The 23,227-nt window shown below is 46.4% G+C and overlaps 1 protein-coding gene across 1 annotated transcript in view; it reads right to left on the bottom strand.

Moving 5' to 3' along the window:
- CSMD3 (CUB and Sushi multiple domains 3) overlaps positions 1-1,218 on the bottom strand; it is a 712,581-nt gene extending 711,363 nt beyond the window's left edge. Inside the window, exon 1 of the mRNA XM_056854045.1 lies at positions 1,093-1,218. Coding sequence (XP_056710023.1) covers positions 1,093-1,159 — 67 coding nt within the window. The 5' untranslated portion in view covers positions 1,160-1,218. The remainder of the gene's footprint in view (positions 1-1,092) is intronic.
- Positions 1,219-23,227: the final 22,009 nt, after the last annotated feature.

The following is a 23,227-nucleotide window of genomic DNA, read 5'->3' as shown; positions in this document are numbered from 1 at the left end:
GATGCACATCTAGAGAGCGGCAAATCCGAGGCAAAACCTCCCGTGCGTCCTGTTTTGGCCAACTGCACAAATAGGTATGTGTGTGCGTATATATATATATAAAGTGCCATCAAGTCGCAGCCGACTGATGGCGACCCCTTTTGGGGGTTTTCATGGCCAGAGACTAACAGAGGTGGTTTGCCAGTGCCTTCCTCTGCACAGCAACCCTGGTATTCCTTGGTGGTCTCCCATCCAAAGATCAGGCTAGCTTGGACCATCCAGGTCAGGGCACATAGGTATATACATATTTAAAGCCACCATCTTCAAGTCACCCATTTCAGCCCACACGTCCGTTCTGCCTTTTAGCCTCGCACAGGCCCTTTATGCATGGAAGGGTTTGCCTTGGATTTGCCCCTCTTCTGGTGCACATTTCCCCCCATCCAAATTCTCAGAACTCTACACGGGGGCTTATTGTTGAGTTTCGAGGATTCGGGTGGGCAAAATGCGCATCTGGAGAGCAGCAGATCCAAGGCAAAGCCTCCCGTGCGGAAAGGGCCACACACACTCGCACAGGGAGGAATCCTCCAGCGGCAATTCTTCCGGAATAGCCACCGGTCGGGAAGGCGGGGGAGAGACCCAGCTCACGTCTCCCCGCGAGCCGGCGGCAAGAATATTTATTGGGCATCCAGCGCCAGCCCTGGCAAAGCGAATTGCCTTTCCCATCGCAGAGGAGACAGCCAGCCTGGGATGCGTTTCGTTGCGTGTGTGTGTGTGTGTTTTTTATTTAAAAAATCCCCCCCTCTTCCCTCCCCCCCCTCTTTCCCCCATCGATCGCTTCTTTCCAAAAGCAGCACCGGCCCCGACCCCCCGACCCCCCCTTTGCGGAAACCCCACTCGGAATCGTCGGGAAGAACAACCGCCCCAAACCTTGAGAAAGGGCAAAGCTGACGAAGCACCTCTTAATAAAAAAAACACACAACCCCCCCAAAGCACCACCGAAAACCATTCGCCCCTCTCTTTCTCTCTCTCCGCCCCCCCCCAATGATGACGCCCCCCAGATCTATGTGTGTAAAGGGAGGGGGGCTGCCCGCCCCCCTTGCCCCGCGCCCTTACCTTTCACGCAGGAGACCATCCAGAAAAAGACGAGGTTCCCCAAGGTAAATCCACTTTTAATTCCCATGATCTTGCCCAGGGTGCACAAGTCCGGGCGTTGGCAAGCCCCACATCCCCTCTGCCCCAGATCTGCGGCGGCGGCGGCTTCTTTCCGGGGCCAGGTGGTCTCTTTGCAGCAGCAGCAGCAGCAGCAGCTCCTTTGCATCTTTTCCCCCTCCTGCCTGGGCGAGAGCGGCGCCAGCTCCCCCCGCCGGCTCTCCCCCCCAAAAAAAACCCCCCAATTCGGATCTTCCTGCCCGGCCCGGCCCCCCCTCCCCTTCCCCGCCTCCCTCCTCCCCCGGCTGGGTCCAAGGCGCAGTGGAGGCAGTGCGCGGCCAGCGGCGGGGCGCGGGGATGTGCGCGGGTGTGTGCGGGTGTGTGTGCGTGTGCCTGGGTGTGCGCGGGTGTGCGCGCGTGCAGACGGCGCGCGGTCACAGCTCGGAGGGAGCGGGGTCCCTGGGATGCCACCGCAACCTTGACGAGGAGGAGGAGGAGGAGGAGGAGGAGGAGGACTCAACCATCTCTCCGGCGGGGGCAGCGAGGCGCGGGGCTCCGGCGAGCCGGCGGCGGGGGAGAGGGCCCCCCTCCTCGGCTGCCTGCCGCCAGCCCCGCCGGCCCGACGCTGCCCGGCCCCCCTCGCCGCCCCCAGCCAGCCAGATCCGAGCCCCGGAGCCGGAGCGCCGCTCCGCGCAATGGACCAGAGGCGCGCCGAAATGGACCAGTATCCAAATCCTGCCGCGGTTGCCTGCCTTCTCTCTTCCTTCCCTCTTTCTGTCTCCTTCTCTCTCTTTTTTTCCCTCTCTCTCCCTCTCTGTCTCGCCTCTTTTCAGAAGAACAACTGGTGGTGGTGGTGGGAGGGGTGGAGATGGGATTCCCCCCCTCTCCTTTCTTTTTTTTCTTTTTTTCTCTTTTTTTGGTTTAGGAAAATCCGGTCGGAAGAAATAATTCTTCAATCTTTCTTTTTATTTTTTTTTGGTTTAGGAAAATCCGGTCGGAAGAAATAATTCTTCAATCTTTCTTTTTCTTTTTTTCTTTTTTTGGTTTAGGAAAATCCGGTCGGAAGAAATAATTCTTCAATCTTTCTTTTTCTTTTTTTTCTTTTTTTGGTTTAGGAAAATCCGGTCGGAAGAAATAATTCTTCAATCTTTCTTTTTCTTTTTTTCTTTTTTTTTTGGTTTAGGAAAATCCGGCCGGAAGAAATAATTCTTCAATCTTTCTTTTTCTTTTCTTCTTTTTTTGGTTTAGGAAAATCCGGTCGGAAGAAATAATTCTTTAAAAAAAATTAAAAAAAAAAAGGCAAGGGCGGCCCGCGAAGACGCCGCTGGCGGCTAAATCCGGCTTAATTCTCCATCTCGGCCGGAGGATGGGGGGAAGGAGAGGAAGCCAGCCACGCTGGGCAGGATCTCCCCCCGTCGCCGAGCGCACGGGCCGCTCTCGGAGTTGCGGGGTTCTTGCTGGAGCCCAAGGCGGGTGCGGCGGGGCGCGGAGTTGTCCCGCGGGCAGCCGAAAGGTTGCAATCGTTAAACAAACAAACAAACAAACAAAAAACACACACACCAAACCTTTCTCACTCCTAGTTGCCCCCTTTTCTCCCCCCGCTCCCCAAGGCGACTGTTGCTTTCGGGATCTCCTTGGGGTTTCTTTCCCCCCCCCCTTCCCGCGCCTCTTCTCTCGACCCTCTCGATGTTTAGATCCCAAGATCGCAGAGACTTTTGTCTTAATTTTGCAAGTAGCCGACAAAGATGTAAAAGGGGGGGGGGTTCTCCTTACACACACACACACACACACAAAACCCATGCAGGAACGCAACCGCCCCACAGGACAAAATGCAAACCGGTGCCTAGCCGGGAAGGGTTAAGGCAAAGCAAGGAAAGAGCACTTGCGCCATCTACCGGCAGCCTGGTATTTATTTAATTCACAGTGGGTAGCCGTGTTAGTCTGTCTGCAGTGGTGGAAAAGGGCAAGAGTCCAGTAGCACCTTGAAGACTAACAAGAATATTTTCTGGCAGGGTGTGAGCTTTCGTGAGCCACAGCTCACTTCTTCAGTATCAGAAAAGAGCAAGAGTTGGTCTTTAAGGTTAGTCTTTAAGGTGCTACTGGACTCTTGCTCTTTTCTACTACTGGTATTTATTTGTCATTTGTAGACGCGGCAGCGGTGGCTGTGTCGGGACATCGGGGAAGGCACGTTTTTGTTCCGGTTGTTGCTGTTGCCGGTTCCTCCACCCCCCCCCCCAAAAAAAAGATCAGATTTGTTTTCATGGAAGCTCTGCTTCGTCCGGTGGGAAAAGCGACTGCCAGAGGCTTAGGGGGTGGGGAAGGGGGCGCGTACTGAAAATCCGCAATACCTGTGCTTGCACCTGGCTTGGTGCTTGTGATGAACGATGAAAAGGCCCCTGGATTCAGGACAAGGGAAATGGGGCGAGAAAGAGAGGTTGCCAGGTTGCCTTCGGGGACTGCGGAGCATGCTAATCGGGAGTCATCTTTGCTTTATGTGTGTGTGTTCACAATACTCTGTGTGTAAGTGTGTGCGCACACCGGATATTATCTGTAGTAGTGTGGAGGACATAAGGGTGAGTTAGATGCCTCCACTGAGGTAAGAGGATTTTCTCCACAGGAGCATGCGTGTAGTAGACCCACTCTGCTGATCTGTAAGTAAAACAGAAGATTTGTCTCGAGACCAGTTTTTCCTGTAGGGTACCTCTAAGAAGCATGTATGGAAAAATGAGTAGATACAGTGGTGTGGCATTTATGTCCTACTGAGGAAGGCAGTACAGGTTGAGTATCCCTTAGCTGGACTGCTTGGGACCAGAAGTGGTCCGTATTTCAGATCTTTCCATATTTTGGAATTTTTGCATATACATAATTAGATATCTTGGGGATGGGACCCAAGTCTAAACACAGTTCATTTATGTTTTATATATACTTTATATGCATAGCCTGAATGTAACTGTAAACAATATTTTTAATAATTTGGTGTACATTGAACCAGGGGGCGAAGAAGAGTTGGTTTTTATATGCTGATCTTCTCTACCTTTTAAGGAGTCTCAAACTGGCTTACAATCTCCTTCCCTTCCTCTCCCCACTACAGACACCTTGTGAGGTAGGTGAGGCTGAGAGAGCTCGAAGAGAACTGTGACTAGCCCAAGGTCCCCCGGCTGGCTTCATGTGGAGGAGTGGGGAAACCAGATTAGAGTCCCAGATTAGAGTCTGCCGCTCATGTGGATGAGTGGGGAATCAAACCCGCTTCTTCAGATTAGAGTCCCCCGCTCCAAACCACTACACCATGCTGGCTCTCCAGTGAGGTCACCTCTGACAGACAGAAACAAAGACCTGAAGTCGTCGGAGGGGTGATGGCCAGTGAAACAGCCATGCATAAAAGACCAAGGTGGCCAAACAGTTGCTTTGGAGGGCCAACAAAGAAGGCAGAGAGGCCAAAGCCTTTCCCTGATGCTGACTCCTAGCACTGGTCTTCAGAGGTTAACTACCTCTGGATGTGGAGGTAACCATGGCTAGTAGCCACTGGTGGACATATCCTCCATGAATGTGCTTAATCCCGTTTTAAAACCATCACCTCTAGTGGTTGTTGCTACATCCATTAATAGACAACCCCTTAATTACTTTTGAGTTTTTAAAAATATTTTATTAAGATTTAAACAAGCAAGCAAACATACAATACACACAGTTTATACTCCTTCGGGGAGTCTGTTTCATCTTACATTTCAGGAATCTTCAATATTATAAATATAGTCTAAATTTTAACATCTAGATTCTTTCCAGCCTAAATATTAAATTTCATGATCTAAGATTTACTGCTAATTATCTACCTCTTTCGTTTAACATAATCAAAATAACCTTCCCATTTCCGCTGAAATTCTTCAGTCGTCTTTTCTTTCATCAAACTGGTCAATCTGGCCATCACAACATATTCATCCATTTTTTGTTGCCATTTTTCCACCTCTGGAATATCTTCTGACTACAACCCCTTAGTTACTGAGTGAGTAAAGAGGTGCTTCCTTCAGTCCATCCTGAATCCATTGCGATCTTTTCTCAGAGTGTGATTATTACCTGTCACTTTGGGTGTTATAAGGGATTTTTTAAAAGTAAGCACAACAAATGTTAGTGTAATACAGTGTAGTTGTTTTATATAGATATATATCATTGAATATATGCAAGAGTGGGGGTTTTTGGACCTTCTTTGGAATCTTACCTTCTTCCTGCTGAACCCTATAATGGCATGCCTGGCCAGAGATCCAGGTTAAGGAGATTGGGAGCACAAATGATGGGCTGTATTATCTTTCTAAAATACTTGGCAGATGTTGTCAACTCGGTGTTGTCTCTTTGCTTTTTTGGCATGACCAACAAAAAGCCTATCGATCCTCTGGGTAGAGGTCAAGGATAGAAATGACTTGGCAAGGGCCATTAAGTCAATCACTTAAATTAAATACTCTGGAGAGTTTTTAAAGAGGGTTGAGATGGGAAATAGACAGCCACTTAAATATTCGACCTGTCAGGGTCATGATTACCAGCGGGAAATGAGGAGGTGTGTGATGAGCTCTCTTGATGACTTTGCTGCTTCATGCGGGAAGACCTTACAAGTCTCCCTATTTGCTCGAAGGTGTGTTGGGCCAGCTCAATTACTGGATGGGAGTTTTGGATGACTTAGCAGGCAGACTTTCTCATCTCTGCTCTTGCAGACAATAAATGTACCAATGGGGGTTTCCTGGAGGCCTTGCACTCTTCTGCAAGTTTCCTTTGAAGTCTAGCATGATAGCAAAGCAAAGAGTTTCCTTTCCACTCACAGGAAATTCCCAAAGTTGCATTGGTGGACCCTGGGTGTTAGAAGAAGAAGACTTGGTTTTTATACCCTGCTTTTCTCTACCGAAAGGAGTCTCAAAGAGGCTTACAATCACCTTCCCTTCCCCACCCCCCAACAGGCACCTTGTGATGTAGGTGAGGCTGAGAGAGTTCTTAGAGAACTGTGACTAGCCCAAGGTCATTCAGCCTGTGCACGCTGCATGTGGAGGAGCAGAAAATCTGATCTGATTCTCCAGAGAAGAAGAATAAATTGGTTTTTAATATGCTGAATTTCTCTACCACTTAAGGGAGAATCAAACCGGCTTACAATCACCTTCCCTTCCCCTCCCCAGAATACACACCCTGTGAGGTAGGTGGGGCTGAGAGAGTGTGACTAGCCCAAGGTCACCCAGCTGTCTTCATGTGTAGGAGTGGGGAAACCACCTGGTTCACCAGATTAGAATCTGCCACTCATGTAGAGGAGTAGGGAATAAAACCTGTTTCTCCAGATTAGAGTCTGGCATGATCTTCTCCAAATGAGTTGTGGACTATAATCGGGTGAAATGAGTTGGTTTCCCCAGTCCTACACATGAAGCCAGCTGGGTGACCTTGGGCTAGTCAGTTCTCTCTGAATTCTCTTAGCCACACCTACCTCACAAGGTGTCTGTTGTGGGAAGAGGAAGAGAAGGAGATTGTAAGTTGGTTTGATTCTCCTTAAAAGGTAGAAAAAATAAGCATATAAAAACCAACTCTTCTCCTCCTCCTCCTCCTCCTCCTACTACTACTACTACTACTACAGTGAGATTATCCAAAAGGACAGACTGTGGCTCAATGGGACAGCATCTGCTTGGCATGCCTGAGGCCCCGGAGAGCTGCTGCCAGTCTAAGTAAACAGTAGTGACCTTGATGGACCAAGGGTCTGATTCAGCATAAGGCAGCTTCATGTGTGTTCAATGTGTTCTTCAAAACATGCCCATTTGAAATCAGTGGTACTTCTTCCAAGTAAACCTGTTCAGGATTGGAGTATAAATTTGCCTTCTGGCATTTGGTGTATTGGGATTTTTGTTCTATTGAATCATGAATGGCTTCTTCTTGTCCAGAGAGCTTCTGAATCCATTTACGCTTGGCACCAAGCAGACGACCTTTTCTGTTTGATTCCCTATTAATATTTTCCATTAGCATATTTACCCGTGTCTTTGTCACCTCCATACTGGAAGATGATGATGAACACTGTGTTGTGCCACCTCTGAAAAGGTACTTGGAGATATTAGAAAAACTATTAAAGATGTGCTCTGTGCTCTCCAGCTCGGTTGCCCAAACAGTTTCACAAATTGGCAACTGGTAGATGCACTTTCTGGATCTGACACTCAGGGACTGGGTCAGCTTGGGCATGGGCCAATTGAAATTCTCTTGGAGATGGTTCAAGGCTCCTATAAAAAGGCATAGAAGGGCCATAGCTCAGTGGTAAGCCATAGGATTCACACAAAGGAACTCCCAGGTTCCTGGCGCCTTTAGTGAAAAGGATCTTAGGTTGATGAGATGGGAAGAGTCACTGCCTAATGCTTCGGAGAGCCATTGCCAGCGGCTTGGGAATGAGTACATCAGGCAGGTATACTCACTGGAGCTAGGACTGGCAGTGGATCCACGAAGAATGAATACTCAGTGGACAGTTCATGTTTGTTGCTGTGCAATGTGTGAAACAGCCCATTTCTTGACATGTTGCCCAAAAGATTTGCCTAAAATTGATCTCAATGGGTAGCCATGTTAGTCTGTATGTAGCAGAAGAAGAAGAAGAAGAAGAGTTGGCCGACTTTCTCTACCACTTAAGGGAGACTCAAAAGGTAAAAGGTAAAGGTCCCCTATGCAAGCACTGGGTCATTCCTGACCCATGGGGTGACGTCACATCCCGACGTTTTCTAGGCAGACTTTGTTTACGGGTTTGCCAGTGCCTTCCCCAGTCATCTTCCCTTTACCCTCAGCAAGCTGGGTACTCATTTTACCAACCTCGGAAGGATGGAAGGCTGAGTCAACCTTGAGCCAGCTACCTGAAACCAACTTCCGTTGGGATCAAACTCAGGTCGTGAGCAGAGCATGGACTGCAGTACTGCAGCTTACCACTCTGTGCCACAGGGCTCTTAAAGGAGACTCAAACTGGCTTACAATCACCTTCCCTTCCCCTCCCCACAACAGACACCCTGTGAGGTAGGTGGGGCTGAGAGAGCTCTAACAGAGCTGTGACTTGCCCAAGGTCACCCAGGTGGCTTCATGTGTAGGAGTGGGGAAACAAATCCAGTTTACCAGATTTGCCTCCACTGCTCATGTGGAGGAGTGGGGAATCATATCTGGTTCTCCAGATCAGAATCCACTGCTCCAAACCACCGCTCTTGACCACTACACTATGCTGGCAGTAGAAAAGAGCAAGAGTCTAATAGCATCTTAAAGACTAACAAAATTTCTGGTAGGGTACAAGGTACTGGACTCATCTCTTTTCTACTGCCTGAAATTGAGTGTCAATTAGGGAGGTCCATAGACCTTTGAAGGTGGTTCATGTTTGATTCAATTTAGTTCATTAAATAGCTGTTTGGATTCTTCCTTAGAACTAGCTCTTGGGTTTGGGGTCGTTAATCAATTTTGTAGTCATTCCCATTGGTTTTAAGTGAGAAACGATCCCCAGCTATAATTCTTCCTCCTCCAAAGTTGCGATGAAATTCTCAGTAATTATATCCCTCAACCAAAGGTGAATTCCCTGAATTCCAGCAAGAAAGGAGCAGGGCCTTTGAAGGAAGGGCATGAAGGCCATTTACCCTAACTCCCAAGCCCTGACCTGGATGGCCCAGGCTACCCTGATCTCGTCAGATCTCAAAAGCTAAGCAGGGTCAGCCCTGGTTAGTATTTGAATGGGAGGCCACCAAGGAATACCAAGGTTGCTATGCAGAGGAAGGTTCTGGCAAACCACCTCTGTTAGTCACTTGCCATGAAAACCCCAAAAGGGGTCGCCATAAGTCGGCTGCGACTTGACAGCACTTTACACACACACAAGCTCAAAGGGGGCTTCAAATCTAGACACTTGTGAAATGTTTAGTATTGGGTAAGTTTTGCAACCTGTTTTTAAGAGCAATGTGTCAGTTTTTTTTATTATTATTATGGCTTGGGATCTCAAAAGCTGGAAGTAGCATGGGCCTTCTTAACCTCTGACAGGGCCTGAATAGGAGACCATGTCACCACACTATCTCTCTCTCTCTCTCTCTCTCTCTCTCTCTCATCTATCTAATTAAACTTCTACCCCGCCCTCCCCAGCAAAGCTGGGCACAGAGCGGCTCACATGGTACTATACCATATAATAAAACAGAATAAAAACATTTTAAAACAACAATTAAAATCAGCCCTATAAAATGAGTAGGTAAAGGACAGCATGTGTCCGATGTTGCCCCTAATTGTAACATATGGTCACAGCCGGGCCAACGGGTAAACAAGACCACCTAAGAATAGCATAGGGGGTGAGCAGGGTAGGGTAGGGAGGCCAACATTTGCAGAAAGGAACCGTAGCTAGCTTCAACCATAAGCCTGGCAGAATAGCTCTGTCCTACAGGCCCTATGGAACTCCTTAAGGTCCCTCTGGGCCCTGGTCTCACTAGAGAGGCTATTCTATCAGACAGGGATTTTAGGGACAATACAAGATGCAATACATATCCGGCACTATCCCCACCCACCTATCCAATTGGGATGAAATACTCAGGGGCTGTAGCTCTTGCCCAAGGAATCTTTTCAGCCAAATTTCAGACAGAAAAGAGGAATGTTCCCTATATTGGTGATGGAAAGCCCCAAGTCGCAGCCAACTAATGAGATGGTGTGCTTTTAAAATGAATGAGGACAACATTTATTCAGAAAGAAACACCCAACTGAGGTAAATAAGAACAATCATCTAGGAGTTATGGCTAGGGTTGCCAGGTCCCTCTTTGCCACTGGCGGGAGGTTTTTGGGGCGGAGCCTGAGGAGGGCGGGGTTTGGGGGAGGGACTTCAATGTCATAGAGTCCAATTGCCAAAGTGACCATTTTCTTCAGGTGAACTGATCTCTATCGGCTGGAGATCACTTGTAATAGCAGGAGATATCCAGTGTGTTACATACATGCCCAAGGCAGGTTTATCACATATAAATATAGCACTTTGCCTCAACTTAGTTCCACACCAGACTCCTCCCCCTCCAAGGCCCCCTTTGGAATACATACCATAACTCCTTCTTATTCTCTGACAGGAGAAAACCAAAAATCTGATATCTCTACAACTTTTTTTGCTCACTCCCAACCTCTCAGCTCTCAAAACTTGACTAAACCCTCCCCTGCCAGACCTTAACTCTTTCCAAGGACACAGTTCCTATTGGCTGGTTCAGAGTAGTGTTCTTATTGGCTCTTGTATTGCTGGGGTACATTTCTGGGCTCTGCAAGTCACAAGGTGTGGTGGTGTTTTTGATGGATCTCCAAGTAGGGATAGATCAAATACTGATCTGGGATGAACAGAGCAGGCGTATGGACTCATACAGGGAGAACCTTTGAAGATCTGGCCAACAGTTCTTACTGATGGTTTCCTCTTATTGACATGTTAGGATTATGACAGCAAGGAACAGAGCTGTCCCTACCTTATGGAATCACCTCCCAGAAGAGGTAAGGAGTTTTCAGTGACATTTGCAAAAACTCTCCTCTTTTACTTTGCTTGCATCTTTTGATTCTTGATGGTGAATTGCTTATGGTGGGTTGTGGGAATTCAACTGATGCTTTAATTTAATGACCTCCAAAATTCCCTATCATTAACAGTCTTACTCAGGTCTTGCAAACTGAGGGTTGTGGCTTCCTTGATGAAGTCAATCCATCTCATGTTGGGACTTCCTTTCCCCCCGTTCCCTTCAACTTTTCCTAGCATTATTGTATTTTCCAATGGCTCTGGTCTTCTCATAATGTGACCAAAGTACGATAGCCTCAGTTTAGTCCTTTTAGCTTCTAGGGACAGTTCTGGCTTGATTTGATCTAGAATCCACTTATTTGTCTTTTTGGAGGTCCACAGTATCTGTAAAACTCTCCTCCAAGACCACATTTCAAATGAATCAGCTTTCTTCACTGCCCAACTTTCACACCTGTACACAGTGATGGGGAATACTATAGCATTAATTAACTTGATCTTGGTCACCAGCGACACATCCTAATACTTAAGAATCTTTTCTAGCTCCTTCATGGCTGCCCTTGAAAGTCTCCTTATGATTTCTCGGTTACAGTCTCCCTTTTGGTTGATGATGGGGCCAAGGAATAGAGAATCCTTAGCAATTTCAATTTTGGTACTTGGAAGGGAGACCACCAAGGAAGACTCTGCAGAGGAAGGCAGTGGCAAACCACCCCTGCTTAATCACTTGCATTGAAACTCCCTTGCTGGGGTTGCCATAAGTCAGTTGCAAGCACTGCAGTTGAAGGCACTTGTGCATGTAATCTACCTAACCATTTCAGGACAGGGTGAGCTACACATTTGGCATATATGAGCCTAGTATGTTGTTCTGTTAGATTATTGGTCCACATAGCCTACTTCTGGGTACTATGATTGGCCCTGGTTCTCTAAGAATACAGTTTCCCCATACTGCATCTTGGTCTCTCTTTTACTGGGGATGCTAGAGGCTTGACCTTGGATATTCAGCTTAGGGATCAAACTGGGGACCTCCTGCATTTAATGCTGTGCTCCACAGTGGATGTATGGCCCCTTCCAATGGTTTAAATCAGTGGTTCCCAAACCTTTCGGGCCACCACCCCCTTGGTTCCGCAAACTCAACTCCAGCGCCCCCTACCCTATCCAAAAACACAGTTGAAGGGGCCCACCTCTAGCGCCCACTCACATGGTCTCACATGAAGCTGCCTTATACTGAATCAGACCCTTGTTCCATCAAAGTCAGTATTGTCTACTCAGACCAGCAGCAGCTCTCCAGGGTCTTAGGCAGAGAAAGGCCTTTCCCATCACCTACTTGCCTGGTCCCTTTAAGTGGAGATGCCAGGGATTGAACCTGGGACCATCTGCATGCCAAGCAGAGGCTCTACTCCTGGGCCACAGCCCCTCCCCCTGCTGCCCCCTTGTCTCTTTGTGCCCCCCTAGGTAATCCCATTGCATCCTTATACATCTTTGAATATAGTACTGCAGGAATTTTTTTTTGCCATATGTGACTTTTGTTCTACTGCTTGAAATAGCTGCAATAAGGTTTGTTGCTGACTACTTCCTAGACTGTAAGATTCTCTGATTTCCAGTCCTTTCACAAATTTCATGGATTCAGAAATGGAGGCATACAGCTGTTGCCATCTGCTTTCATTCATCTAATTTCTTCTACCCGTTTTGGCCCTGGTCTTATATAATTCATTAATGGAGGGTGAAGAAGGCACAGTGGAGTCTCACTGTTATCCAACAGTATGCCTAATAGCCTTCTTTTCTTGGAACTCAGTGGTATACTGCTTCTCACAGAGAGCTTTGAATGATGGGCAAATTAGGAATGTAACGGCACATTTTCAGAGTGCATGTTTATGGATTTTAAAAGAAACTTCACGTGTATCATGTGAGCATTTGAGAAAATCAGAATTACACAAGGGTGCAGTATAAATGGTAGCATCATATGTATATCATGATGAACAGCGTGCATCTTGCATTTTTAAAAAATGCACATGCTTATTTGGCTATTAGTCCAGATCTAGATATGGCAGACCTGCTGATATCATGCTGCCCTTGTACAAATCCATGGTGAGACCACACTTGGAATACTGTGTACAGTTCTGGTCACCACACCTAAAAAAGGATATTACAGAGCTTGAGAAGGTGCAGAAAAGAGCGACCAAAATGATTAGAGGACCAGAGCAACTGCCGATTGAAACGCTTAGGGCAAGAAGGTGGCCAAGGGGAGATATGATAGAGTTCTATAAAATTATGCATGGTTTGGAGACAGTGGACAGGGAGAAGTTTTTCTTGCTCTCCCATAATACTAGAATGCGGGGTCATCTGCTGAAGCTGGAGGGTGAGAGATTCAAAACAGATAAAAGGAAGTATTTTTTCACACAGCGCATAGTTAAATTGTGGAACTCCCTGCCCCAAAATGTGGTGATGGCTGCCAACTTGGAAGGCTTTAAGAGGGAAGTGGACATGTTCATGGAGGAGAGGGCCATCCATGGCTATTAGTCATGATTACTAAGCATGATGCATACCTATTCTCTACAGTATCAAAGGAGCATGCCTATTATATTAGGTACTGTGGAACTCAGGCAGGATGGTGCTGCTGCAGTCGTCTTGTTTGGGGGCTTCCTAGAGGCACCTGGTTGGCTAGTGTGTGAACAGACTGTTGGACTTGATGGGCCTTTGTCTGATCCAGCAGGGCTTTTCTTATGTTCTTATCACCTATTGAAAAAGAAATCTCCCATCAGTGATGTGCATGAAGAATATACTTGATTCCTAATATTAAGGTGGATTCGAATAATTGATTGCAGAACGGAATTTTCATGGCTTCCCTGTTTTCCTCAGCTCCTGCACTATCAAAAAAACTGCTTCTGCGGGTAGAGGAAGTTTCAGAAACAGAGTAGGATACACCAGAATGAGGACGTAACTTGAATAGGAATGTCATGGATCTTGTCCCTACAAGCAAGATGGATTCGATCCATTGTGTAATTGAATGGAGAGCATTCATGCTATTTGCTTGCTATTCACATTGGACACATTTCTGGTTTTTTGTTGCTGGTTTTCTACATTCTGTAGGGAGGGAAGATGGCCTGGTATAGCCCATTCTTGTTAGATCTTGCATGCTAAGCAGGGTCAGTACTCATATGGGAGACCACCAAGGAAGGCTTTGTAGAGGAAAGCAATGGCAAACTACCTCCACTTCTCACTTGCCTTGAAAGCCCCTTGCTGGGGTCGCCATAAGTCCGTTGTGACTTGATGGCACATATGTTTGTAGGTTTGTGCATTCTTTAGTACCACAGAGCTTTCAGACAAGTCCTACACAGATATGGCACAGAATCCTTCCCAGCCTCAGCTGAAAAAGAGCTGTAGAATTCCCAAGGAAAGAGGACAAGCCTGGTTTTAAAGATCAACAAGGTTGGCCATAATCTAACCCAGAATGGGAGCATCTGGAGTTAGCTCTGTAAATCTTCCCGTGCCAGATGGAGAGCTTACCTGACTTTCCTTTACTAACCCTGTGCAAACTGTTCATCGAGCCCATGCAAATGAGGCTGGGAGGGGACTGCTGATAGGCCACATGGGCTTACTTAGGGATCACAGGCAATCAAATGGAACCCAGAGTGTATGAAAGAAGGTTGTAGAACTTCTCTGGTTCTCTCTCTTTGAGGCTTGCAAGATGGTCCCCTAGAAAGAGTGCACATCAATTTTTCAGTTTCCTGCTTTGATGAGAAATGTTACTTCATCGAAAGGGGATGATACGAAAACCAAAACTGATAAATTTTGATAAATATTTATGTTGTGATGATTATCATCATGCCCAAACTTTGTTGCTATGAGCCAGTCAACTTTGAATGAACGGTGGGGAGAACTGTGTCCCTTGCTGGCTTTCTTGTATTGCCTGTTTGCCAAATTCCCTCCTCTCTCCTATTGGAAGTGGTCCAAGAAATATGTACAGCTAGTTGTATTTTACTGAATTAAGGTGCAAGTGTTCTTTCCCCCAATTTATTTTATTCATGGTGGATGAGTCAACTGACCTTGAGTTAACTCAGTTTGCTCACAACTGATCAAGATGCTGCTTTTTTTTACTGAGTCTGACCACTGGTCCTAGGGTTGCCAGCCTCCGGGTAACAGCTGAAGATTTTCTGCTATTACAACTGACCTCCAGCTGGTAGAGATCAGATCACCTGGAGAAAATGGCCACTTTGGCCATTGGACTCTATGGCATTGAAGTCCCACCCCTCCTCAAACCCCTCCCTCCTCAGGCTCTGCCCCCAAAACCTCCTGCTGGTGGTGAAGAGGGACCTGGCAACCCTAACTGGTCCTGTAGCTGTGAACCTCTAGGCTCTCAGGATGGGAAAATATTTCCAGTGCCTACATTCTGAGATTCTTGAAGTGGAGATGTTTGGGACTGAACCTGGTATCTTCTACATGCAAAACATGTGTTCTGTCATTGACCCATGATAAGAAGTCCTGTGACAATGCATTTGAACTAAGGCTGAGCAAGTGTGTATGTGTGTGGGGGGTGTTGCAAGAAACCATTGCTCCTGCATTTGCGTTTTGCAGAGGCAACAGAAATGAAAATGCTGTGTGTGATATAGGAGAGGGTGAGTTTGTGTGTGGGTGTTTATAGCATGCTGTATTGCTGTAACTGCATTCAGAGGAATGAGATGTTGGAGGGAACAGAGGAGAAGAGGGAGTTGAGTTCTGTCTAAGGGAGAGGCCATGGGAGGGGAGGGGATGTGGCTAAGTGGTAGAGAATCTGCTTGGCATGCAGAAGGTCCCAGGTTCAATCCCCAGCATCTCCAGTTATAGGGACTAGGTAAGTAGGTGATGTGAAAGACCCCTGCCTGAGACCCTGGAGAGCCGCTGCCAGTCTGAGTAGACAATACTGACTGATGGACCAAGGGTCTGATTAAGTATAAGGCAGCTTCATGTGTTTCATGTGAGAGAGCAGCGGCAGCTCAGTGATCTGCAGTGCCCAGTGAGATCTCTTCTTTTCCCAGGGTTGGATCAAGCCAGCTTCCTCCTCCAGTCTCATTCAATGCATACTAGTCATGATACATACCTATTCTCTCCTGGATCAGAGGAGTATGCCTATTATATTAGGTGCTGTGAAACACAGGCAGGATGCTGCTGCTGCAGTCATCTTGTTTGTGGACTTCCTAGAGGCACCTGGTTGGCCACTGTGAAACAGACTGCTGGACTTGATGGACCTTGGTCTGATCCAGCAAGGCCTTTCTGATGTTCTCAATCTCGCCCATTTCCCCTCCTTATTATACTGCTCATCATGCAGGTTTTTTGTCCACGTAGGTCCCACCATCCCCATGGTATCCTCTTCGATGATCCAAGGGGACCCCTCTCCTCCCTTTACTCAGCAGTGGAAAAGCTGGTTGGATCCAACCCCCTATTTTCAAAGAGAGTCAAAGGATCCTAAATTTGCAGAGCCAAGATTTCCCCCTCAGGAAAGAGCTTCTGTTTCAGACAAAATATCCCATTCACCTGAAATCACACGTTTCACTGGAAAAAAAACATAACAATCAACTTCATGAAAATGTGGCTCAATCCCAATTTTAAACTATGACAGCTGGTCCAAAGAAACATGTACACTGGACCTTAAAGAAATTATACCGCACACCTAATTCCTGATTTCCATGGACCATCTGCTAACAGCTAAGTCTTTCAATGCATATACTGTTAATTTAGTCAACAAGAACTTCTTCCATCAGTATCTTTGGATTCCTGGATGTGTGCTTTTTTCTTGTTAAGGTTCCCCATAAAAAAAAAAAAAAGGAGTCAAATCCCTCTCTTTTACAATCATCAGACATGCTTCTGGTTTGGAGCCTGGTTTCTGTCACTATAGATTTTTGTAACCATTATAAGAAAGGAATGAAAACAGGCCACGGTTTGGAGTCACATTGCCGGATGCTTAGGTATCCCGATCTCTGTCTCGCTGCCTCGTTAAGACAATCGTTCCATTTGTGAGAAAACGGTCTGTGTTGTGACATCCAAACCGCCTCTGGCAACGCTATGTCAGAGATACAAGAAATGGCATCCTTAGTGTATTTTACCCTGTGTGATAAAGTTATATTTGCACAGAATTAATCACACACGCACACACAATCCTGCGAACAAAAACAATTACAAGGATGCTTGTAGACCAGTTATCTGGAGTATGCCAAGAGAGCCAGCATGGTATATTGGTTAAGAGTGGTGGTTTGGAGCAATGGACTCTAATGTGGAGAACCAGGTTTGATCCCCCACTCCTCCGCATGAGCGGTGAACGCTAATCTGGTGAACTGGGTTGGTCTCCCCACTCCTCCACATGAAGCCAGCTGGGTGATCTTGGGCTAGTCACAGCCCTCTTAGGGCTCTCTCAGCCCCATCTACCTCACAGGGTGTCTGTTGTGGGGAGAGGAAGGGAAGATGGTTGTAAGCAGGTTTTGTTCTGCCTTTAGTGGTAGAGAAAGTTGGCATATAAAAACCAACTCTTCTTCTTCTCAGTTGTACTGTACCATCCCAGCAAACTCAGAGTGGTTTAGTTACCGCTAACATCAGACCAGCACTGATTCCCAGGTTCTAGTTGCTAGCCAGCCATGAAGTCCACTAGGTAACCTTGGCTCAGTTACATTATGTTGTGCAGGTAAAATGGGGGATGAGCGAACCATGCGTGCCATCCTGAGTTGGAGAAAATTTAAGACAAAGATGAGGTAGGTTGAGTTTGGTCTTATGTCTATCATATGGAGGAAACTAGAAGACTTTCTACTTATCATGGCTTCTCCATAGAACATGGCTGATAGTAGTGGGTGTTGAAACTTGCTGCTTGAAAAACAGTTTGGTACAGTGGCCAACAGTGCCTTCTGTCAGCAGCATTTGCTTCACCAATTTTCTCCTTTCTTACCAGAATCATAGAATCATAGGGTTGGAAGAGGCCATACAGGCCATGTAGTACAACCACCTGCTTAATGCAGGATCCACCTAAAGCATCCCTGACAAGTATTTGTCCAGCCTCTGCTTAAAGACTGCCACTGAGGGGGAGCTCGCCACCTCCCTACATAGCTGATTCCACTGTCTAAAACTCTTTCTGTAAAAAAAAATATTTCCTTAATATCCAGCCAGTACTTTTCCACTCGCAATTTAAACCCATTATTGCGAGTCCTATCCTCTTCAGCCAACAGGAACAGTTCCCTGCCCTTCTCTAAGTGACAGCCCTTCAAATACTTAAAGAGAGCAATTATGTTCCCCCTCCTCTTCTCCAGACTAAACTTTCCTAACTCCCTCAGCCTTTCTTCATATGCAGAGTTACTCCAGTCTACGCCCATCGATATGAATGGGTGTACACTGGAGTAACTCTCCTCAAGATTGTACTGTTAGACTTCACTGATCTGGTCACACTGTCCCTTGCTTTTATAACCCTGCAGTTGGATTACTGTAATGCATGCTACACGGGGCTGTCCTTGAAGAAACTGCAGCTGGTTCAGAATTCAGCTGGCTAATTATTGTCATGGGCTAGCATATGGGAACATATTTCGCCAACTTAGAACAGCTACCTTGGCTGCCAGTTTGTTTCGGAGTCCAATTTAAGATGACGGTGATTATCTTTGAAGCCCCTTGGAGCTTGTGTGTGTTAAGTGCTATCAAGTTGCTTCTGACTCATGGTGACCCTATGAATCAATGTCCCCCAAAACATCCTATCTTTAACAGCCTTGCTCAGGTCTTGCAAACTGAGGGCCGTGGCTTCCTTTATAGAGTCCCTCCATCTCTTGTTGGGTCTTCCTCTTTTCCTGCTGCCTTCAACTTTTCCCAGCACGATTGTCTTTTCCAGTGACTCTTATTTATGGCATTGCTCCCAGCTTTGCTGACACACACAAACCCACTCACCACATTAAGGTGCGTCCAAAAGGGCGTTAGAGCATCCAGAAGGGGGTTATAACCCACATATCGAAACGACAGCCTCCTCCCATCTGTCCCGGTGTCCTGACTACAGTCTTCAGGCTGTTACCTATTAGTTGTTACCCCAGTTAAGGTGGCCTGCCTGGCAACAACCAGAGCCTATTGCATTTCCATTGAAGCCCCCACTCTGTGGAACAGGCTGGGCTCTCTGAGGAGGAGGTGCCATCATTAGCAATCTTCAGGAGCTGCTGAAAGGCCATTTTATTCACCAGGTCTTTTAACTGGGTATGAACTACACGGGGAACGTCTAGGGTTTATTTTAAATTGGAATGGTTTAACTGTGATGTATAAACTTCCCTGAGCCACAAGGAAAAGTGGGGTTATAAACAGTTAAATAAGTAAGTAAATAAAACAAATGGTGTCTCCAAGAGAAAAAAAAATCTGAATTCCTACCATTCTTCGAATGTCTCCTACAGTCTCCAAAATTACATTTCCCTCAGAACTTTTTGACTTTGCTCCCTTTCCTTCAACTCCAGTTCTCCCATGTTTTGTGTTTTCTCGGAAACACATGCCTTGTTTGTGCCAATTGTTGCAATGTCTAGATGGATCTTGCTTTCTGTCAGTCACAAATAACCAGTTCGAATACCATGCATTTCTTATTTGCAAAGCACTTTTGTATAGCAGAGGGCCTCAAATCTACATATAAGAAGACACAGGTGATGAGAGTACATCCATCTTTTTCAGTGAACATACCAACCCTTGAGTCATTGTCCAATGGCTTCTCATTGCATGAATATTGCGTGAAACCTATGATTAGGGGAACGCACAAAAAAGTCCTCATGTTTGTCTCATTTTCATTCTAAAAACTTTTTTTTTGGCTATTTTTGTTAGTAATCTATTTCTTATTTTATTGGACATTGGTTTACTCCTTCCTGTTTCTCCAGCATGGTGTAGTAGTTAAGAGCGGTGGTTTGGAGCTGTAGACACTGATCTGGAGAATCAGGGTTGATTCCCCACTCCTCGACATGTGCGGCGGAGGCTAATGTGGTGGACTGGATTTGTTTCCCCACTCCTACACATGAAGCCAGCTGGGTGACCTTGGGCAAGACACACTCAACCCCACCTACCTCTCAGGGTGTCTGCTGAGGGGAGGGGAAGGGAAGGTGATTGTATGCTGGTTTGATTCTTCCTTAAGTGGTAGAGAAAGCGTATAACAATTAACTCTTCTTCTCTTTCATCTATTACTGGGTAGGCCAGGCCAGGAATGGGTCAGACTTAATCAATTGGCATCAGAGAGAGCTCCATGGGCCCCAATCTGGAAGGGGTCTTGACCGCCTACAGCCCTGCACCCCCCCCCCAGGAGGGAGTGAAAGAAAAAACAGAAGGCTGCTACCACCTGTTTCTGCCCCACTTGGAGCCTGGGCATTTGACTTCCAGCTGTGGTGGTGGCTCCTGCTCACCTTGCACAGGGCAAGGGCCAGCCCTTGCTTGGCCTGGTGGGGGTGGCAGTGGGGTAGCAGTGATTCTACAGCCCCATCCAAAACATTTGCCCAGGTACTCAGAATCACTGACCCCCTTGAGGGTGGGTCCAGGCTTGGAGTCACTACTGAGTCTCTGGCCTGGCCATATAGGGGGCTGGCATAGATTGAGAAACTTTCTCCTCCACTGCATGTTCTTCTGGTGCCTCCAATACTCTTTCTGTTGTGTCTGGGCATTCACAGATGAGATGAAGATCGCTCATCTCATTCCTTGGGCAGCCTCAATTTGCCTCAGGGCCATACAGGGAAGGCAGAAGGGAGTTTAACTGCCAGCTGGTTTCAATATTCAGAATCATAGAATCATAGAGTTGGAAGGGATCACCAAGGTCATCTAGTCCAACCCCCTGCACAATGCAGGAAATTCACAACTATCTTCCACACACATACCCAGTGACCTCTACTCCAGGCCCAGAAGATGACCAAGATGCCCTTCCTCTCATCATCTGCTTAAAGTCATATAATCAGCATTGCTGACAAATGGCCATCTAACCTCTTCTTAAAAACCTCCAGGGAAGGAGAGCTTACTACCTCCTGAGGAAGCCTGTTCCACTGAGGAACCGCTCTAGCTGTTAGAAAGTTCTTCCTAATGTCTAGACGGGAACTCTTTTGATTTAATTTCAACCTGTTGGTTCTGGTCTGACCTTCTGGGGCAACAGAAAACAACTCGGCATCTTCCTCTATATGACAGCCTTTCAAGTGCTTAGTATTAGCATTTCAGATGAGAACAGACACATCCTTTAAAATGCCAGTACCAACTAGTGAGCCTGGTTTTGAGTAGCCTGGTTTTGAACCCTCTCTTCCGTCCATAGCACCAATGCAAACAAAAGCTTCATGAGCTTGCAATTTTCTGGATGAAATGAGATGCATGAAACTTGTCTTGTATATTTGTGCTCTTGTATACCGTGCTTCTCTTCACCCTGGGGAATAGAGCCAAAAGGGTGTTTTGGATTAATAATATCAGTTATTGGTTCTTGTAGGTTATCCGGGCTGTGTAACCGTGGTCTTGGAATTTTCTTTCCTGACGTTTCGCCAGCAGCTGTGGCAGGCATCTTCAGAGTAGTAACACAGTGTTACTACTCTGAAGATGCCTGCCACAGCTGCTGGCGAAACGTCAGGAAAGAAAATTCCAAGACCACGGTTACACAGCCCAGATAACCTACAAGAACCAATGAACTCTGACGGTGAAAGCCTTCGACAATATCAGTTATCTTCAGGCAATTATAAGAACTCCTTCCTGGGAGACTGATCATGATGGGTAGCTGTGTTAGTCTGTCTGTAGCAGTAGAAAAGAGCAAGAGTCCAGTCCCACCTTAAAGACTAACAAAATTCCTGGCAGGGTATGAGCTTTCGTGAGTCACAGCTCACTTCTTTCCTGTGAGTTACCTCCATTGAGTAGATATAGGTAGGACTCTGAGTAGATTTTCTTAGGGTTGCTCTTTTAGGGTGCACTGAGCTGTGGCATCTTGAATACATCAGAATCAGCACCTGTGGCATCATGATGGTGGTGGTGAAGCAGAGTTTCTTTGTTTGCCAATGTCCACCAGCCCCTTGCCTAGTCAATCAGTAGCAGAAAAGGTCCCTGCAGTAGAACCAGCCTTGGAGCCAACTAACCAGAGATATTCGTTGTCTGACTGAAGTCCAATGCATTCCTATGGGGAAAAGGGGTGCCCCCTTCCAGACCCCATAACTCTGGACCCCCTGACCCAATCTTAGGCAAACATGGGGATTCTTGCAAGGAGAGTCCCTTCCTGCTACCCTGACAATGTGGGACCTCTACCTGCAAAAATGCTCCCCCCAGACCCGCGGAAAGACTCAAATGGGTTTGAATGGGTTTAAATGGCCGAATTATTTGGGAATCCCGAATTTAAAGCCGAATTCCCGCCTATACCGGTATAGGGGAATTCGGCATTCGGGTTTTCCCGAATAAAAAAAGGCTAATTAAACCTGGACCCGAATCCCCCCCCCCCAATTTTCTCAACAGCCCTAGACTGCACTGATCCTTTTCCTGTACTGGCAACATTGAGGCCATCGATAGCTTTAGAACTTGACACAGATCCTACACTGACCCTGACTAGCACTGTGTGTGTGTGTGTGTGTGAGAGAGAGAGAGAACCTTCCACAGAGTTTAAACAGCCAGCCAGGCACTAGAATGAGAAAAATATCTGAATGTTAAGTAGTGTTACCAATGGTCGTTTCAAAAAATTAGATGTATTATGAAAATCAGATGCATTACATTGATGAAAAAATGTTTTTCAGCTCATTTTTTCATTAGTTAGTATTGAAATTCACAAGCTTATCACCTATTCAGGTTTTTCAAGATCCCTTTCCTCTGCAAGAAATATGTTACATTTGCAATCTTCCACAACAGTAGGAATGTGAACCAGAGAACGAGAAGGCAGCCTTTGAGCAGGGCAGGCTATGAGGATCGCAAGTTTGGAAAAGCTTTAATATAAGCTAAGGAGAATTAGAAAATCCATCCATGCCAAATGCATTCATGTTTCTGGGCTGAATTATTGATATTTTGGGGAGTTATGAGGCTCTCTTCCCATAGAGAATGTTATTACCTTTCAAGGCAAGGGTGACTTGCATTTTCCACGGACCTCTCAGGTGCGAGCTGCTCTCTGGCATGGAGTGATAGATTGAGCTGGCTGCCAGTCAGATACGGTAATTCCCGTGCATGTTGATGAAAGGAATCTGAGTCACAGAGCTGGAGCAGATGCTGTTTTGTAATTTAGATGGGTAAATGAGAGCTATTTTAAAAACAAGTCATCGTATGATTACTATGGGATTGAGGGAGAAACAACATATCTAATTTATAAAGCAGTTAGTGTTTAAACATCCAGGACTCTGTCATCATACTTATGAGTAGGGTTGCCAGGTCTCTCTTTGCCATCGGTTGGAGGTTTTTTGAGGCGGAGCCTGGGGAGGGAGGGGTTAGGGGAGGGGAGGGACTTCAAGGCCAAAGAGTCCAATTGCAGAAGTGGCCATTTTCTCCAGGTAGTTCTTTTATATCCAAACCGTGTGTGTGTGTGTGTGTGTGTGTGTGTGTGTGTGTGTCACAACCAGGTATATTACTGATAATATGCCAGGGTAAATTGTCACGGAGATGGCCTGGGTGGAATGAATTATAATGGAGCAAAGTGTTGCAATCTGTATGTTTCTTATATGGACACACATGAACTAGGGTGTATTT

This window comes from Euleptes europaea, chromosome 8 (genome assembly GCF_029931775.1).
Source record: "Euleptes europaea isolate rEulEur1 chromosome 8, rEulEur1.hap1, whole genome shotgun sequence".
Classification (NCBI taxonomy): domain Eukaryota; kingdom Metazoa; phylum Chordata; class Lepidosauria; order Squamata; family Sphaerodactylidae; genus Euleptes; species Euleptes europaea.
Note: the sequence above shows the minus strand (reverse complement) of the source record. Positions and strands in the feature narration are given on the sequence as shown.